Source organism: Peromyscus maniculatus, chromosome 3 (assembly GCF_049852395.1).
Source record: "Peromyscus maniculatus bairdii isolate BWxNUB_F1_BW_parent chromosome 3, HU_Pman_BW_mat_3.1, whole genome shotgun sequence".
In the NCBI taxonomy this organism is placed as follows: domain Eukaryota; kingdom Metazoa; phylum Chordata; class Mammalia; order Rodentia; family Cricetidae; genus Peromyscus; species Peromyscus maniculatus.
The window spans coordinates 109351087-109371068 of record NC_134854.1 but is presented as its reverse complement, the minus strand read 5'-3'; the positions used below and the strand labels follow the sequence as shown (position 1 = coordinate 109371068).

The following is a 19982-nucleotide window of genomic DNA, read 5'->3' as shown; positions in this document are numbered from 1 at the left end:
TCCATGGAGTATCAGTAGCCTGTGGAGCCGGAATGCTGAGTGGAGGAGTGTACCTGTGTGCATTACTGTTAGGGCCTCTGTCTTTCTTCTTCCATTGACAGAGGTTTAAAATGTGTTTATGTGCTCAGTTGCCATCAGAAGTTCCCTTGGAGCTGGAGTTACAAGGTGGTTGAGAGCCAGCCAATGTGGCTGCTAGGAAACGGCCAAAGCAAACACAGTAAACACTTAACTACAGAACCACCTCTCCAGCCCGTTTACATTACAGCCCCTATTTTTGTTGTTGTTGTTGTTTGTTTGTTTGAACTTTTTCTCCTGAAAGGCTTCCTATTTTGTTTGCCTTCTACAGAGTGGACTTGAACTTGTAATCCACATGCCTCAGCCTCCCAAGAGCTGGGGTTACTGGCAATGTAGTGCCCAGCTAAACTCTCCATCTTTATCTGACAAAAGGGCCGGGCGTTGGTGGCGCACGCCTTTAATCCCAGCACTCGGGAGGCAGAGCCAGGCGGATCTCTGTGAGTTCGAGGCCAGCCTGGGCTACCAAGTGAGTTCCAGGAAATGCGCAAAGCTACACAGAGAAACCCTGTCTCGAAAAACCAAAAAAAAAAAAAAAAAAAAAAAAAAAAAAAAAGAAGTCATTTCATTCCATATCCAGCTGTCAGTCTAGCCTGCAAAACCAATAAAACTTAAATTATTCTTTTCTCTTTTTTCCCCCCCAAGACAGGGTTTCTCTGTGTAGTCTTGGTGCCTGTCCTGGATCTCACTCTGTAGCCCAGGCTGGCCTCGAACTCACAGAGATCCGCCTGCCTCTGCCTCCCAAATTCTGGGATTAAAGGCGTGTGCTACCACCTCCCGGCTCCCAAATTATTCTTAATTTTCTTGTTATAGTGTGTGTCTGTGCGTGTGTAGTTGGAAGAGTTGTTCATGTGCCACAGCTTGTATATGGAGCTCAGAGGACAACTTTGGAGCTGGGTCTTTCCATCCAACTTTATGTAGATTCAGGGGATTGAACTCAGGTTGCCAGGTTTGTGTCCCAAGTGCCTTTACACTGAACCATCTTGCCAGTCCAGACCTAGAGTTACTATATACTACACACTGAGTATGAAGACATCCTGGACATCCATAGCACCCTGTCTCAAAAACAAACCAAAAAACAGAAAGGAATAGTCCTTATGAAAATCAGGTGGACTCTCTCTTTTTTCCCTCTGTAGGTAACACTTCCCCAGATCAAAAGGAGCCAACACCCTTTATTATTGAGTGGATCCCGGACATACTCCCACAATCCAAGATTGGTGAGCTTCGAATCAAGTTTGAGTATGGTCACCACCGGAATGGACATGTGGCTGACTACCCAGACCCAAGGCCACCCCTGGACCAGCCTTTGGAGCTGGCCCCTCTGACCACTATCACTTTCCCTTGAGGCAAATCGAGTTCTTTTGCGGAGTTTGCACATCCCCACCCCTGACCACTGTAAATTCTAGTAGCACTTAATGTGGCCCCTGCTAATAAACTGCACTTAGCTAAGGTGCAGTTGCTCAGAGCATCCATGTGGGTTCTGTAGAAGGAACTCTTGTACATAGCCTTGTTGGCACTGCTGTGTACAGTCTTATTATAAACTTATAGGCACTTATTTCTGACCAAGTCCAGGTCATTGGCGTTCTCATGGAGTCACCTGCAGCTCGCCGATTTTCTGTAATTCTCTAAGAAGTCGGCAGCTCTGGAACTTAGCCAACAGTGTGAAAAAGATAACGATGCCCTGGGCAGAGCAGAATGCAAAGGATCTGCCTGAGAGCTCCAATACTCTATCCTGATAGCAAATAAAATAGTGTCACTAGTTTTTCCAAATGGTACCATTGCTGTCATGATTTTACAATTAGAAACCTTCGGGTGAATTGACTTTGTAGTCAAACGGGAAAGTGGCCAGTGCCAAGAGTTCAGGGACACTTAATTGCTTTTTTTTTTTTTTTTTTCTTCAAATTTTTGAGCAGGTGAGCACTCAGGAGGCAGATATAGGCTAATCTCTGTGATTTTGAGGCCCACCTGATCTACATAGTGAGTCCCAGTACAGCCAGGGCTACATAGAACCTGTTTCCAAAAGCCAAAAAAGAACAGCTGATAAAATTCAAAACCTAGTTCTGGGTTCACTCACCACACAATGGAGATGGTGGAGGAAGTGGGAACTTCCTTTCTAGAAGAGGAGGAAATATTTCCTACACACCTGCCCGGACTTGTGTTTACACCTTAGATATTCTAGTTGTCTCTTTGAGTCTTCATCTTTCTCTGGAGTGCAAGGCCTTGCTCCTCCTGCAAAGTTAAACAGCCGCACTGACGCTACAGATCTGGCTCTACACAAAACTATGTTTAGTTTACTTCTGTGTATACTTTCTACTTGAAAGACCATATTGGTTTGATATGAAGGGATTTTTTTTCCCTCTCATGTTTTGCCTAGGTGTGTGTCTGAGCACCACGTGGTGCCTAGTGCCCTGGGTAATCAGAAGAGGTTGTTAAAGCACCTGCAACTGGAATTGGACATGGTCGGGAGCCATCCTATAGGTGCTGAGAACCCGGATCCTCGGAAGGGCAGCCAGCACTCAACTGCTGAATCATCTCCCAGCCCCTCGATAGGAATGTATTACAATCATCGTCTCTGAACAGTTGGAAGCCAAAAGTAGACCTGATAGCTCTCTTCCAACTATAAATGACAAACCCAGCTCCAACTGGCTTAGGAAGAAAAAGAAAAAAATCAGAACTGTTTCTATGGAGATAAGGCTGGACAAGTACCTAGAGAATGTGGGGTGTGGCCAGGCCTTAGGAGCCCTGAGGCCAATTTGTCAGGCTGTCTCGATTGACTTGGGGAAGGCCTATGGCTCTAGTATTACAGCTTCCATAGTAAAGCCTGCTGCACAGTAGCTTTGCTATGTCCAACTTCAGTGTTTCTAGGACTCACCCAGGGATCTTAGTTGAAATGCATATTCTGCCCAGTCATAATGGTGCACACCTTCGAGGGTAGCCTAGTCTATCAGTACCAGGCCAGCTGAGGTGAGAGCCTGCCTCAAAAAACGAACGTTTATCTGAATTCTAAGCTCCAGGGTAAAGGTCCAAGACCCGCATTTCTAGGAGGCACCCAGACATTGCATGAAGTGCTATGCGGAAGACTACACTTCAAAAGGTCGGGTGCTGACCTGCCTCCTGCCTTCCCCACTTGGACTTGGAGGTGGGGGTCCATGAGTTATGGCTGCAGCCTGGCCTGCGCTCCTGTGAGCGACTCTACAAATGGACTAGTTCGAGAGAGAGAGTGAGAGTGAGAGTGAGAGTGAGAGTGAGAGAGAGAGAGAGAGAGAGAGAGAGAGAGAGAGAGAGAGAGAGAGAGAGAGAGAGAGAGAGAGGGAGAGAGAGGGAGGAGAGAGGAGAGAGAGAGAGAGAAGACAGAGACAGAGAGAAAACAACACTGAGTCCCAATTCCTCGTCTGCATAGAGAAACGGCATCCGGGGGGACCGCTCATACTGCCAGCGGTGGTACTTTCTGTTCCTTCCTGAGACACGTTTTGAGTAGAAGACAAAGTACACAGTCTCCTAGCTTCATGTTTCCTGGTCCTCAAACTTCTCACGACTCGCAGCGCGACGCTGCCAAGCTGTTCAGGAGACCAAGCAGATCAGGGCATGAAGCCACGCTTCCGCCCACACTGGCACAGGGGAGGTCGGCGCAGCACGCGGTCCTACGGCCCCGCGGGATGACGCCACCGCGCTGCCTGCCGACACGCATCGCCCCCGGCCGCACCGCCGCGGTCCTTCCGCCAGGCGGCGCCGCCGCAACTTAATCACGCGCCCCCCCTTGTGCGCAGCCGCGCTGGCGCTCGGGACACGTCACCGCCTTCGCGTCCTTTCTGGAGAGCGCGCGAAGGAGGGCGCAGCGGGTGGTGACGTCACCGGGGTTCCCCGCGAAGCTCGGGCGGGCGGGCGGGCGGGGCTGGGGACGTGGCGCCCACGATCGCGGAGCTGGAGGGGAGGAGACGAATGAGGAGGGAGGGATGGGTGAGGGAGGTGGGCACAGGGGAGTGGAGAGGACCGTGGGGGGGGGAGGGGGGCGTGTAGAGGGGCAAAAGAGGAGAGAAAGGGGGCCGAGGAGAGGGGCGCGAGACGGGAAGGGAGAGGTGAGAAGAGAAAGTGGGGGTAGGGGAGAGTGGGGGAAGGAAGGAAGCGTGGAGGCGACGGGGAGGACGAAGAGTTGGGGAGGGGGGAGTGTTGAAGGGAAGCGGGTGGAAGTGGAGGGTACTTAGAGGTCCTAGCCCCCCGCTTGCAGCGCAGGCTCAGTCCCGAGGCCTCCGAGGCGGGTCTGGGGCTCCTTCCGGCAGTGGACTTTTCGGCAGTCAGCCACATCCTCTTCCTTTAACCCGAGGACCGCCTCGGGACCAAAGCGTGGCTTAGGTTCTGGCCATCCGGTACGAGTGGCCCTGAGCAGGGCGATGGGCACCTGAGGTTTGGCTCTGCGTCAGTACCGCACAGACTTGGTAGTCTGGCGTTTTCTGTTTCTAAGGGCAGTCATTCCCCAACCTTAACCACTCGAAGGCTTTGTGTTCCTGTGCCCTGGCAGTTAGCAGAAGCTTCTCCCATTCCTGTAAGCCTCAAGTCCTCTGGTTGACAAAGAGGCTGGAACGTGGGACCTGCTCAGAACTCCAAGGGGGTCCCAGTTTACCCCAACACCAGCCTAAGTCCTTGTCCCTGGGGGCACAGCACGCACAGTGGCCTTGAGACGCCCTTCCTGCCCTCCCAGAGTGCCCACCTTCTACGACAGTGCCAAGGCATTGGTAAGAAGATGGCCTGTCCCCCGGAGGCAAGCCAGCCTGGGTAGCTTGAGCAAGGCCTGGCAGGCAGGGTCACCCAGGACTGTCTCCTGGAACATTAAGATATAAGGCAACTCCCCCCCCCCCCCAATCCCTGACTTTGAGAAAGTCAGGAGGTCAGGTCTGGGAACCATGCTGTCAGCTGAGAACAGTACATTCCCTCTCCTCTCAGCAGGAGCATTGAGCTGTGGTCTCGGAGACTGCTCCAGCCCTATTGGTGGGTCTTCTCTAGGGTGAGTCCCCAGGACCTCCTGGGGGTGTGAGTTAGCTGTGACCTTAACTCCATGTGCTCTCTCGGCCACTCCTGTCATGTTTATTAGTACAAGGCCATGTTGGGTTTCAGATGAAAGACAGTATTTGAGGTTTAAAAAAAAAAACCGGAGGGAAGCAGCCCTCCCGCTTGTGGCCTGCAGCAGGGTGAGCGACTGGAAGGGCTCCTGTGTCTCCTACAGACCCACACAGTGCTTTCCGGGAGGAACCCTGCTCCGCGCTCTGAGAGAACAGCAGCCTGTACGTAGATCTCGCTGGAGATAAAACTGCAGGCATAAGGAAGAGTTGACAGTTTCCCCCAGTTGTCTGGTTTTTGAGACAGGGTCTCACTCTATAGCCCAAGCTAACCTCAAACACAGGATCCTGCCTGAGCCATCCTAGTGCTGGGATTGCAGGTTCGCTATCCTGACTTCCCCATCATGGCGAACTTGGGGGCGGGGGGTAGGAGCCCAAGCTTTATGCCAGGGGCTTCTGTTTCATGTTCAGAGGCTTTCTGAGCCCGGTTAATAGAACCTGTGTAGATGGAAGGCGTCCTTTCCTTCTGCCTTTCCTGGAAAAGCAGCGGTTCCTGTCCTGAGTCAGCTGTCACGAGACCTACAGGCACAGGCCCTCAGCAACGGACTGTCGAGGGTTTGAGCATCTGTATGCACCTACGTCTATTCATTTGTGTCGGAAACTGCCTCAATTCTGTGAACTTGCTAAATAGACACTTTCTTCACTTTGGACCAGCATGGAAGTATCAGGGCCACATCTGGGCCCTTCAGATCAGACTGGCTGAGGAGCTGTGGGAAAGGGCAGAGGGGAAGCAAAAAGCCTCCCTGGGCCAGGGAGGCAGTGTCTTCTGTCCGCCTCTTGCAGACACTTTAAGGAAAGTGATAGCAGTACAAGGCAGAGGAGGAAACTCTAGATGGAGGCACAGGCCGGCTCCTCTGGGTCAGGGAGGGGAGGCGGCGGGGGAGGAGCTGCAGATGGACACAGTATCCGGAGGTGGAAAGGGACTGTTACCACCACACTGGGACAGCTGCCACTGGAACTGATACAGACCTGTGGTCATCCGAGCTCTCAGCTGCTCAGTGCATGGAAAGACAAGGCCGCAGTGGGAGAGGGAAGTGGAGTTCCAGAGCCGGAGGAAACGTCCTCACTGAGTCATGTGTGCAACCGTGACTGACTGTCGGGCACCGGGGTGGGCTTGGACTGGAGCTCTCTTCCCAGAACATTTCTGTCCCTGTGAGGAGAGAGCCAGAAGAGACTATGAGCATGAGATGCAGTGTGTCAGACAGTGACGGTGCTGTTGAGAGAGGCAGACAGTGTGGGGAGCAGGAGGAAGTGTGGAGCCCTTCCCTCTCCATTGTTAAAGCAGGATGTGGGCCTTCTTGGTGGTGGGCAGGACTACACCAAAAGGCAGCCCAGGGGAAGCCCTCAGTCTCTTGTCCAGATAGCTGTGATTGGAGATAGGTTTGATTCTACACTTCCCAGCCTCCGTGGTTTCAAATCAAGCTGAGTATGGCAGCTTATGACTGATCTCTGGGGCAGGAGGACCACTGAGTGTGAGGTCAGCCTTAGCAGCAGAGTAGAGGACAAAGGATGTAGCTCAGTTGGTAGGAGTGCTTGCTTAGCAGGCACAGAACCCTGCTTTAGACTCCCAGCACCCCATAAACTGTACCCAGTGGCACACACCTTTAATCTCCATACCGAGAAGGTAGAAGCAGAAGGATCAGAAGTTCAAGGACATCCTCAGTGTCATATTTATCTCAAGGCTAGCTTAAGGCAAATTCATCGATGTTTATAACCCTGTTCCTTTGAAATATGGATCTTCTAGCCAGCAGGAAACCTCTGCCTTTTCTCTGCAATGCTGGAGAATGGACGCAGGGCCTTGTGCATGCTCTGTACATGCGCTACCACTCAGCTACCGCTGCAGCCTAAACTCCTGCTTCTGCAGCTCAGGGTGGTGGGCATGATGACCCAGCCACAATATCTTGCAGTTTTTCAAAGGTACTCTGCATACCTGACTGCAGTGTCAGGAAATCAGGGGCGTAAACATCCCCTATACCTTAAGGCAGCCCCACAAGCAGCAGGACAGAGGGGTGCTGAGCACACACTTGGCCCCTGTTTTACATGAATTTTGTGTGAGTAAATATAGCAGCAAAGAAGCCCCGTGGCCTTGGTGAGGTGGGGAGCTGACCGTGTTGTCTCTAGAGATAAATTTATAAGGATGACTCACTGAGGGAAAAATAAGCCAAGATCTCCAACCGGAGCACATTCCCTGAAAGCTAGGTGTGTTGACAGGAAAGTGGAATTTCACCCTGCATGCAAACACAATTCTATGAGTGTTACTTTGTGGGCTGTGGCAGAAGTGAGCAGGAGAAGAGCTAAAGCATGCTCTCAGCTATTGTTCTGCCCGGGGTGTGGGGCTGGAGACATGGAAGGGAGAGGTCATCATTGAGACTGTGCCCCTGTCTTGACAAGCTCTCAGCAGCCTGTGCCTGGAAGGCCATCTCACCTTACCTACTTCTTCTGATGCTAATGTCTGTTTTTCCAGAGATGAACACCAGTGCCATTCCACAGACATTTTGTCATCTGTACAAGGTCAAGGAAGTAAAGGTTTGTGGACAGAGCAGGAAAGATCAAATATGGGGTAATGTAGATCCTAGTATCAACAGATCCTGTGACAAAGCCGAGAGGCACCCTACTCAGCATCAGGGTCTACACTGGTAGGACCTCTGAATGTGGTCCCAAATGTTCTCTTTGAAGCTGAGGGGGTAGGGAATGAGCACGGGACTGCACAACGTGGAGGACTGTCTGCTGAACTCTACCTAGTAACTTACATTGCTGGTATCACCTACCCACCTGAAGACTGGAGGAAATACACTGGCCTCCTATCAGAAGGGGAGCTGGAAGATGGGATCCTAGTTGACTCTACTGGGCACTTCCTCTGCCTTCTCTAGCTCTTCTACCGTGAAGTTCTGGCTTCCTCTCATACACAGGACTTGAACTTGTCTCTCTTGGTCCTTCAGGTGCAGACATTGTATAAAGAGAGGATGCCGGGCCCTTCCCTTGCTGGCCACTTTAATAAGTTAGTTGATGATGTCCTTATGTAAACAGGATTCTCCCTGCTTCCTTCCTCTGCACAGAGAACTCCCTGGGAACCACATAAGAAGAGGTATAGGAAACTGGGAAGTGTGGCGTCTGTCCCCCACCACAGTAACATGTAGTCTTGAGGACCAGAGCACATCTGCAGGGTAACCAGTGCTTTAAACACATGTCCGGACAGCACTCATGAGAGACCACCCAAGCGGCCATGCTTGCCTAAGCTGGCAGCTGGCAGTACACACCACTGAACTGATGACTCCCATGATCCACTTCTTCCCACTTCCCATTAGCACTACTTTAATTCAGTAGCTGCATTTTTTTCTGGACTCTTGCTTAGCTGGTCTTCGTGTATACATTCTTCCCTTACCATAACTGTCTATTCTGTAAATTTGGGGTGTTAGGGCTTGAATACATGGCCTTGAGTCCCTAAGACAAACATTCCACTAATGAGATGCTTGCTTCAAGTTCATGTTGTTCCCTTGCTTGAACCCCTTAAGTCCCCAATGGGACTGGGGCATAATTTAAGTACTTTTCTAGCATGCATAATGCCCTGGATCTCACCCCCAGCACTCAGGAGCTGGAGGCAGGAGGATGGCTCCAGGTTTTTATTTAAAAAACCTATTAGAAATTCAAGCAACACCTGACACCCAACATAGGGCACGAATTCACGAAAAAGCCACAGGCTCAGGCCAAAGCTCCATGCGGCCAGAATCTCCACCCTGCCTGGGCCGGACTCCCTAACCCACTGATAAAGTTTTTGTTGCAGCCTCTCTGCAGCAAACTCCAGAGGCTTTTGGATCCCCAAAACCACAGGAGTTAGCCACTTTTCACACATTTTCCCTGTGAGAGGGCTGGATCTTTCGCTTCTTTCCTCTCCTGGTGGGTTTTGGCTTTCCTTGAACCCCCTCCTCAGGCTGCTGCCACACCATCATCTGAGTCATCACTGTCAGCAGATTTGGTGAGTCAATTCAGAGTTCTTTTTTTTTTTTTTTTTTTTTTTTTGTTTTGTTTTGTTTTGTTTTTCGAGACAGGGTTTCTCTGTGTAGCTTTGCGCCTTTCCTGGAGCTCACTTGGTAGCCCAGGCTGGCCTCGAACTCACAGAGATCCGCCTGGCTCTGCCTCCCGAGTGCTGGGATTAAAGGCGTGCGCCACCAACGCCCGGCCCCAGAGTTCTTAAAGGGAGGAATTAAAGCTTTTTCCCCACATGAAAAAATGAGAAACATTTTTACAATCGAAGGCATTTTATCTCTATTTGACTATACATTAAATGCTCTAAAAATGGAACAATTAAATGAGAGGATAATTAATGTTAATGGGATAGATATAATGTCAATTATAAATATTATTTGTTTGATCATTTAAAAAGTTGGTTAATATGAGTATCAAGCTAAAAGTTTTAGAAAAACTTGTTAAAACAGATCATAGAGATGTTCAGACCCAGACAGAAGAATTTAAAGGAGAACCAATCTTAACATTGCATTATAAGGTTACAGAGAAACAGCTTAAGGCTTTCAAACAGCCAACCTTAATCTATCCAGTAACCTTATAGGAACTACCCAGTGATAGATATCCTCAAGGCTGTATAAGAGCTGACTGGACTCCTGTGCAAATGTTAGATTTGTGGAGATCCAAAGAAGCAGTAGTCTCAATATGACATCTTCTCATCTTTTGTGAAGCAGATGTTAAAGTCATGGTCAACTTGTATTAGAATTATTCTTCAAGACTGGAAAGATTTGGTTACAGAGCTCAGCCAGACCTGAGGCTGGTCCCCAATTACAATGGAGGACCTGGTGGAAGGATGAATGAAGCTAAGACCATTGAACAACAGAGTAGGGCTAGATGTCTTGAAATCTCCCAAGATCAACTTCTTGGAGAAGGTGATTATGCTGATATACAAAGATGATCTTTATATAATGACCACACCCTAGCTTTATGCAACATGACAGCCTTGAATGGTTGGGACAGAATTGAAGAAGTAGGAAAGAAAATTCAGTCATTTTCAAAAGTTATACAGGGCCCAAAAGAAACCTTCACTGATTTACAAAGACTGACTTCAGCAGTAAATAGAATGATACTAAATTCAGAAGCTAGGCAGATAATAATTGAATCTCTGGCTTTTGAAAATGCTAATGCACAATGCAAAAGGATAATTAGGCCATTGAAGGCAAGATCAGCACACTTGGAGAGAATGGATCTGAGATACAATAAATATGGAATCTCACAATCATGATGATGCTTGGATAAGAGAGGTGATTTCCAGAGGTTTAAGGAAAAATAGTAATGTCAGATGTTTCAATTGCGTAAAAAAGGTCACCTAAAAGGGGACTGTAAACAGGACATCCCTAAAAACAATGTTTTTTTAAGGAATAAACAGAACACCCTTTACAACAGAACACCCTTCCCTTCTGGATTATGCAGAAGGTGTGGCAAAGGCAGACATTGGACTAACAAATGTAAATCAATAAGGGACAGACAAGGTAATCCTTTACCTTTGCCATGGGGAAACACTCAGACTATGAGACATGTCTGTTCCTAGCAGCACCAATCTACTTCAGAGAAGATGATGGGCATCAGAGAAACTCCATATGGAGTTTACTTTCTTTGTAGCAAAAGCCACTGGGCAAGAAAGTGCCCTTGCCTCAACTGCTGACAGTATGCTTTCCAAATGGACAAGCAGGACACAGAAGAATGGACTGCTGAACCTTTACAAGACAAGCTAGGAAGGCCGTTAGAAAATCCTGCTTCACAGATGATCTGTCAGATAGTCTAGTCCTGTAGGCCAAAGGTGGATGCCCCAACATTGCAGAGGAACCTCGGGTGACTGTCCAGGCAGCCGGCTGTCTCTGTCATTTCTCACATTTTTTGGAAGTCGCTTGTTTGCACTTCCTGCTTACTCAGTTAATATTATTTTCTTCTCAGGTCTCTGAGGGAGTTGAAGACTAGATAGTTATAGTTTTCCTTGTTAACAAATTCAGAAAAGAAACTCACTAAAGAGGTGTAAAGTGTGTAAGTTTGAAAGACATCAAAATATATTCTGTTGGTAATACAAGTTAGGATAGAAAGTGAATTAGGTACATTTTGAACTCACCAAAATAGGATAGATAATGGGATATTTTCTCTGAATTTGTCAAATGTTTGTGAACTGGACATTGTTAATGTAATTCTTGACTGCATATATTGTATATACTTATTGTATATAGTTTTTCTTATATTAGTTATAACCTTTTATTATTTTAGAAAAAAAGGGAAATGTGGTGATATATTGTGTACCCTAATAAAATTTGCCTGAAGATCAGAGGACAGAGCAAGTCACTAGATTAAACAGAGGCCAGGCAGTGGTGGCACACACCTTTAATCCTAGCACTTAGGAGGCAGAGATCCATCTGGATCTCTGTGAGTTCAAAGCCAACCTGGACTACATGAGATTGACTCAGTCTAAGAGAGAAAACAGAGCCAGGCAGTGGTGGCACACACCTTTAATCCCAGTACTGGGAAGCACACATGTTTTTAATCCCAGGAAGTGATGGCTCGGAGGAGAAAGGTGTATAAGGCATGAGGAGACAGGAACTAAAGGCTTTTCAGCAGAAGCGTCCCTGTCAGCTAGAGGCTTTTTCAGCTGAAGCCTTTTCCGCTGAGGAAGCTCATTCGGCTAGAGGCCTACTGGCTGAGGCCTTTTCAAGCTGAGGACTCCTAGAGGTAAGATGTGGCTGTGGCTTGTTCCTTTGTCTCTCTGATCATTCAGCATTTACCCCAATATCAGACTCCAGGTTTTTTATTATAAGACCTTTAGAAATTTGAACAAGAGTGAGTTTGAGGCCAGCCTGAGTGACAGGACTGTCTCAGAAAAAACAAAAAGCCTTTCAGGGCCTCCTCCAGGTTTTACTGACAACTGTACCTGGTACTGTTACTTTAAATCTATGGGGTTGGGGATTTAGCTCAGTGGTAGAGCGCTTGCCTAGCAAGCACAAAGCCCTGGGTTCGGTCCTCAGCTCTGGGGAAAAAAAAAGACAAAATAATAAATCTATTAGTGATGCAGCTCACAGGTAGGGTGCTTGCTGTATGTGCCCATGTTCAGTATAAAACAGCCCCTCAGCAGGCTAAGTTCTACTCAGTCTCCATCCCTCCTCCCCTTACTCCCTTACTTAGGAGGCAGAGGCAGGCAGATCTCTGGGAATTTGATGCCAGCCTGGTCTATATATTGAGTTCTAGGATACATAATGAGACCCTATCTCAAAACACCAAAGAGAAAAAGGAAAAGTGAACTGAAGCTCACTTACCTTTGCATTTCCCACAGTACTCTAAGCCTGGGTATGACTGACGGGTTTGTGGTGTCTGCTGAAGTTGTGATTTGTGACTGGGTGAATGAGTAGATGAGCCCTGTCTGTTCCTGCATTGACTGACAAGCCCAAAGTGGGTCACCCTTGGTCCTAGCACCCCTAGGTTCTTATGCTTATCCTGCATAGTGAGTGAATAACCCAACCCTGCTCTTTGCCAGGTGGGAGGTATGCAGGATCCATAGGTGGTGGGAAGTTGCCACTTGTACAAGAAGGCTTGGACCCAGGTTTTCCACATCCCCAGGACAAATGTTGTCTATGACTCTTTACCACAGAATCCGATCTACTCACACACAGATCCTTCCACCAGGCTCCTGGGTCTAGATTATGCCCTCATGAAAGAAAAACTGTCCTTATGGAATTGTTTTGTTTTGTTGTTTGTTGGTTTTGCTATTATTTGGTTTTTATTTGTTTGATTTTGGGTTGGTTGGTTTGTTTGTAGACAGAGTCTCATTGTGTAGCCCAGGCTGGCTCAGAACTCACAGCCCTGCCTCATCCTCCCTAGTCCTGGAATTACAGGCACTGGGCATCACACCAATAGAACAGACTGGGGTAGGACTGAGAGTTAATAACCGCTGTTGAACTGGATTTTGTAAACTTGACAGATTCAGTGTGTCCCGAGGCCACCTTCTGGCTTCTTCCCATCTTCCAGTTAACTTTTTCAGTGTCTCAGGCCAGGATGTCCTGATAGGAAACCTGAGCGACACCAGGCTCCTTCCTTCCTTCCTTCCTTCCTTCCTTCCTTCCTTCCTTCCTTCCTTCCTTCCTTCCTTCTTTCTTTCTTTATTTCTTTATTTCTTTCTTTCTCTCTCTCTTTTCTTTCTTTCTTTTTTTTTTTTTTGTTTTGTTTTGTTTTGGTTTTGGTTTGGTTTGGTTTGGTTTTTGGTTTTTAGAGACAGGGTTTCTTTGTGTAGCTTTGCTTTGTGCCTTTCCTGGAACCCACTCTGTAGCCCAGGCTGGCCTCGAACTCACAGAGATCTGTCTGCTTCTGCTGGGATTAAAGGCCTGCGCCACCATCAACAGACTCCCGGCTCTTTCTTTCTGTCTGTGAGTTTTGTGTGGGTGAGTGCAAGTCACTTCCTTGGAAGCTTCTCGCTGCTTCTGACTGGCTCTGCTAGGCCCTGTGAGTGGGTAGGAGAGTGAACTGCGGCCTCCAGGGTCCTCTGCTCTTTGTCCTCGCACTGTGACAGCACTCGAGGGAAGGAAGCGCTGGGGCACATCCTCTCTGGAGGGCACAACCGGGACTGTTCTAAATGTCTGAGGTCTGGCTGTACTTAGCATCTGGGAAGCAGCTTGCTTTCAGACCACATGGAGCACACCTGGCAGAGGTCTCGGATCACACTCGGCGTTAACAGAGGAATTGTAGCTAAGGAAAGCTAAAAGCTGCATGCTATGCCTGTCAGGGCTAAATTAACGCCGGAGAGGTTTAATGAGTTACCAAGGGTCGTGTGACTGAGAGTTTATACTTCAGCCATCTGTGATGTTTGCAGTATAAAAGCCATTTCCCCAAAAACACTAAGAAGAGGTCCAGAGAAGCAGAGGCAGGCAGATTTCTGTGAGTTCTACCTACATAGTTCCAGGCCAGCTGGGACCACATGGTGACACCCTATCTTAGAAAGAAATGGTGGGAGGGGAGAAAGCCATGGCCATAAATTATATTGTCACACACAGTGTGGTAACCATAAAATGGCTAACTATGAAAATATCTACAACTTGGTGATGTGATTGAGATATTGAAAATGGACTTTTTTTTTTTTTAAAGCACAGGACTTCAGACAGTGATAGCTAACGGAAGGCATCCTAACAATCCTCACAGAGACCTCAGAGCAGGAATTGAGTCTCGTGTTTCTGTTCCCCAACCCCCGGCCTCAGACAGCTGCAAATGCATATTCCATGTAGATCCAGGCTCTGAAATACCGAATGGAAATTTACTGGGGCTCTCTAAGAGGCCAGACTCTCACACAAACTGGCCTGCCCCGTGGGACTCTCCACGGTGCCAGATATTTTATGAGGACCAGCATTCCCAGTTGATCGAGTCGGACGAAAATGAAACCAAAGAGCTGTGTCTCAAAACCGACTTCTCCTGCTTAATTGTACACAGGGGACACTCCACTCTAGGCCGGAGTGGAACAAATCTGAGGTTTGTAGAGTCTAGGAAAGCATGGGAGGCTTTTGTGTAGTTTTGTTTTCTCTGGAGAAGAATGGCCAGCAGTGGAGCTGGCAGAAAGGTGGATGCTGCCTCGCAGGAGGAGGAGAACACCAGCAGGCAGAGGAGAACAGTCAAAGCTTCCCAGGCTCCTCTGGAAAAGGGAGGAAAGGGAGGAAAGGGCTGGAGAGGACCGGTCGACCAGCCACTTCAGAAAGGCTGCCCAGCCCAACTGCCTCTGGGGTTTCCCAGGTCAGGGAAAAAGAGAGGCTGCTGCCCACAGCTGTTCTGAAGGCTGTGCTAAGAGCAGCAGGAAGTCAGAAGTCACCCATGGCTGCAGACAAAGGGACATAGAGCACCCTCAAAGATGTGTGTCTAAACAAGAGATTCCTCTAATTTTGCTTTCAAATATTTGTATGTATCTCCTTCTTTAAATAGGTAATTTGTTTACATGGCTTAAAACTTAAGGAAAAAACCAAACAGATAAATTAGTATATATCTCTCCTTTTCCAGTCTTTCCTTTGGAATGGTTGTACAAGGGAAAGTTCTGTGTGCCGTTGCACAGTACGTGATTACAGATAACAATTACAGATAACAAACGCACTGTTTCAAAAGTAGCTGTGAGAAAGATACTTTTGTTGTTGTTTGGTTTGAATCAGGGTCTCAGAATTACCCTACAAAGTGAGTACTATTATTTCCATTTTGTTGATCCAAACATGGAAACAGAACTGGGGATACAACGTCACTGGGAGAGTTCACTGCGTCAACCTGGCATAGTGATGCATACCTGATGTCCCAAAGTGTGGGCCGGAGAACCACGAGTTCAAAGCCCTCCTCAGCTACACTTGGGGTTTGAGACTAGCCTGGGATTCTTGAGACTTTGTCTCAAGAGCACACAACAAATAAAACAAGAAATAGTCGGGCTGGGTAATGTAGAGTGCTTGCCTACCATGCCCAAGCCCGGGCTTCAGTCCCCAGTACCAAACAAAAAGGAAAAGAGGGAGAAATAGAAACATGGGAGAGGCCTTTTCCTTCCTTGAACATCTGAAGGCAGGATGGGTCACTGGAGTCTCCCACAGAAATTCCACCAGAGTTCTCCCTCCCACCAAGGCTCCTCAGACCATGAGGGGCTAAGCATGTGCTGGCAGGGTTTCCATCAGTACTAGAACCACAAAGCTTTCATTAGGTTGGACTCAGCCACCATTTTTGACTGGATTATTCAAGACCATTCACCCAGTGAATGATAGAGATCATGCTAGTCTTTAAACATAAAAATTAAGACCTTAAAAAAAAGAGAGAGAGAGAGGCTGTGTGGGAGGCCAGCTCCCACCTTTTCAAGGGTCCTTATAAAGAGGAGAGAGGGATAAGAAAATATTAGATAGAAAGATATCAAAGAAGAGGAATACAGAAACTCAGGATAGCTTCAGGAGGACCTAGGTCAATACCCAACGGTCTTTTCCGTTTATTCAAAAGGGTTTTTTATAACAATGCCAAGGGGTGGGGCAAAAGACCTCCCCCTTGCTAGATCAAAGCACACCACACAGCCAAGTGTAGACCCTTCCAAACGCCTGGTACCACGCCCGCTCATGGTCAAATGATCCTCTTATGCAGCCCTGCTGGGTAAAGCAAGCTCAGATTCTCAGGCCCTGAGTAAGTCCTCACTAGGAAACCTCTGTGGATCTCCACAAGGTTGTACTTTGCCGGTCACACAGCACACAGTAAGGGACTGGTGTAAGCCAGGGGTCCAGATCTGTCTATTGTCCACATTCTCCAGACCTGTTCAGTCCAGTCCAGTTGCCACATGTGGTAACTGAGCACTCTAAATATGGCCACCCTGATTTCACAGAACCAAGTCCAATAATAATAATAATAATAATAATAATAATAATAATAATAATAATAATAAATGAGTCCAATATCGTGTTTGCATTTAAATTAATTACATGATAAAATAAGTTTTGGTGCATCAAGTCTGTTATTTTAAAAATAATTTAATTTAGGTAATTTTGTTTTTAGATAAGGTTCCTCTCCGTAGACCTGGGTGTCAGGGAATTGGCTGGCCTGGAACTCACAGAGATCTGCCTGCCTCCCGAGTGCTGGGATTAGAGGCCTGCGCCACCACCGCCAGGCTAATTTCATTTATTTTACAGTGATCGTTATTGTGTGAGGGTGGGGGTGGTATGGTGGGAAGGTGCACTTGAGTCCGTTCTTGCCTTTCTCTTTCCACGAGCTCCTGGGATAGAACTAGGGTTCTCAGGCATGTGGTTCAGCACGTGCCTTTACCCACTGAGCCACCTTGTTAGCCCTAAGGAAAAGATTTTACCTTTTTTTTTTTTTTTAACACTATTTTATTTTCCATACCGGGTACGAAACCTAAGACCCCTCCTGTTAGCACTCAGGCTTCCTTTTACTTTTTTTGTTTACCTTTTGAGACAGGGTCTCATTGTAACCTAAGCTGGCCTCCAACTTCCAGAGTAGCAATTTTAACTGCAGATCTGCCTGCCTCTACTTCCCAAATGGTTTGCCATAGTTTTTTGTTTGTTTGTTTGTTTGTTTTAAGGAATAGTCCTATCAAATGTTACAACATAGATAAAACACTGAACAAAGTTAGATGAGTCTGAGCAAGGGCAAACATTGCAAGTTCCCACTTACACACACGTTGCAGACAGGCAAAGTCCCAACGGCAGACACAAGAGCAAGGGAACTGGGCAGGCAGTAAAAGGCCACCGAGGGGAGGAGGGGCTCAAGGCTCGGGGCGGGGCCGGGAGGGCACAGCGCAGGCGCAAGCGTCTTTGTCTGCACGCAGGCGGGGCTGCTGAGTCCCGTGCTGCCCCAAACCTGCAAGTCTGGCTTTGTACCACCCTGTTTACTCCGGCACGGCCTCTTCCTCAGCCTCCACCGTCCCGCTGTGAGCATGCAGAGGGTCCCACAGCAAACACGCAAGGTCTGCACGGGCCTCCACGCGGCCACAAACAGAATACACACAGAAACACCGTGTACAGACGCTAACCACACACACACACACCGCACACACACCACGAACACACGTTTGCTTTAGTTTGCACTCTCAGGCGGACACTGTCCCCAGCCTTCTGCCCTTAGCTCTTACCTAGCAGCCCTAGTGAGCACAGGAGGCCCCTGGTGTCCCAATCCCTTTGTTTCCTGGTCTTGCATCATAGGCCTGCAAGATGCCGGTCTCCAACCCACCAGTACCCCGTAGTGCTACTTGGCCAGACAGGCTTCCTGGCAAGCTCTGGCCTCATTCATCCTGAAGTTCTGCTTACCCAAGCACCAGCCTAGACCACTTGCTGACCTGCTGTGTGGGACCCTCACCCCAGTTCTTGCAGGACTTGGATTAACTGAGCCCTCCCCTCACAATTTCAGCCTCAGAATGTGCCCTGTCAGGAGAGAAGGTTCCCTGGCCTTTTCTTCCATCTGCTGCCCAGCTTGACAGCCCTTTGTGATCGCGTGGTTACTGTGTGCCCATATAAAGGGAAGCCAGGCGTCTGTCTGCTAACCACTGCCTGCCCTCCCCAGGGACAGCCGCAGAAGAGCTGCCGCTTGCTTGGCTGTGGCTACAGCTTCTCAGAGACACCTGCTCCCTCTGGCTGTCCTCCGCAGGCTCTGCTGCCAAGCTACCTTGACTAAGGGATCCTTTGGGGCTCACTTGTCACCTTGCCGGGTTACAACAGCATCCTGACTGCACCTCACAAGGTCCTATCGACCCCTTATCATACCAGTGGCTGCTGAGCCAGTCCCCAAATAGCAAACAGCATTCCAGGGAGGGGCCCCCAGATTTCAGGAAATGGATCTGGTCTATTGCTCTGACCTAGGGGATTGGAACCCTGGGATAGGATCTGGACCTTGCCCCAAGGTTTGTTTCTGGGTTTTCTATTTTGTTTTGTTTCCTTTATTCCATCCTTCTGTGTTTTGTTTGTTTGTTTTTAATTATTTATTTTAAGCTGGGTGGTGGTGGCACACGCCTTTTGTCCCATCACTGGAAAGTGAGAGCCAGGCAGATCTCTGTGAGTTCAAGGCCAGCCTGGTCTACAGAGAAACCCTGCTTCTAAATAAATAAATAAATAAATAAATAAATAAATAAATAAATAAATAAAAATTGTTATTATTGTATGTCGTGTGATATTTTGATTGTGTTCTGACAAATAAAGCTTGCTTAAAGTCAGAGGGCAGAAGCAGCCACTAGCTGACCAGAATTAACCATAGAGGTTTGGAGGACTGTAGATAGAAGGCAGGAAGTAGCAGGGCGGGGCTGAAAGGAATTGGAAAGCTGGGAAGCAACTGACAGCTGCTCCTGGTTCTCTGATCTTTCAGATTCTTACCCCAATATTTGACTCCTGACTTTTTATTGATATAGATTAATTAGATTGCCAGTGATGGTGGCGCACACCTTTAATCTACACGGAGAAACTCCGTCTCGAAAAACCAAAATATAAAAATAAATAAATAAAAAATAAAAGATTAATTAGATTAATGCTTCATCTGGTGCCCACCTTCTGGGGCATGAATTCACAGGACAGGTACTTGCTGGTGACTTTGCAGCCACGGCACCCGCCATTGCGGCACTTGGGAGCTGCACGCACTGGAGTCATCGCACAACTGGCTTTTCCTTTTCTTCCCCAAGCCCTCTGAGAGAGTCTGGGATTTTCCTGTTGCAGCCCAGCGACAGCAATCTCCACAGGCGCCTGTGCTCCAAACATGCCAGAGTCGGCCCCTCACCGCCACCCAGCTCGCCTTCCGGCAGCTCGGTGCTCCCACTTCCTGCCTGTCACACATTGGCTTTCTCGTGTTTTCCTGTGTCCGCTTTGCAGATGATATCTCTTTGGCTCCTTTTTCCCGTGGGTTGTGGACTTTCCCTGGACCTCTTCCTCAGGGTATGCAACAGCCAGCCTCACACTTCACTGTCTTGGTCAGCAGACTTGATGAGACAACTTGGAATTCTTTTTGTTTTGTTTTGTTTTGTTTTGTTTTGTTTTGTTTTGTTTTGTTTTGTTTTGTTTTGTTTTGTTTTGTTTTGTTTTGTTTTGTTTTGTTTTGTTTGTTTTTCCGAGACAGGGTATATAGCTTTGCACCTTTCCTAGAACTCGCTTTGTAGCCCAGGTTGGCCTCGAACTCACAGACATCCGCCTGGCTCTGCCTCCCAAGTGCTGGGATTAAAGGTGTGCACTACCACCAGCCGCCCAACAACTTGGAATTCTTTTTTTTTGTTGTTGTTTTGTTTTGTTTTTAATTTTCCGGAGCTGAGGACCGAACCCAGGGCCTTGTGCTTGCTAGGCAAGCACTCTA

General features: G+C 48.0%; 1 protein-coding gene and 2 long non-coding RNA genes across 7 annotated transcripts in view; 2 read left to right on the top strand and 1 right to left on the bottom strand.

Annotated features, from left to right (window-relative positions):
* Positions 1-1842, top strand: part of C3H2orf42 (chromosome 3 C2orf42 homolog) — a 38091-nt gene extending 36249 nt beyond the window's left edge. For all 5 annotated transcript variants that reach the window (XM_076567192.1, XM_076567193.1, XM_076567191.1 and 2 more), the window contains exon 10: positions 1209-1842. In XM_076567192.1, the coding sequence (XP_076423307.1) occupies positions 1209-1417 (209 nt within the window). In that variant the 3' untranslated portion in view covers positions 1418-1842. The remainder of the gene's footprint in view (positions 1-1208) is intronic.
* Positions 1843-4252: 2410 nt separating this feature from the next.
* On the bottom strand, positions 4253-17404 carry LOC121828041 (uncharacterized). Its single transcript, XR_006070466.2, has 3 exons — positions 17331-17404; positions 6153-6333; positions 4253-5374 (listed from the first exon to the last, which is right to left on the bottom strand). It is a non-coding gene; the product is annotated as an uncharacterized LOC121828041 (long non-coding RNA).
* LOC143272423 (uncharacterized) lies at positions 5551-11488 on the top strand. Its single transcript, XR_013049966.1, has 2 exons — positions 5551-9171; positions 9367-11488. It is a non-coding gene; the product is annotated as an uncharacterized LOC143272423 (long non-coding RNA).
* Positions 17405-19982: the final 2578 nt, after the last annotated feature.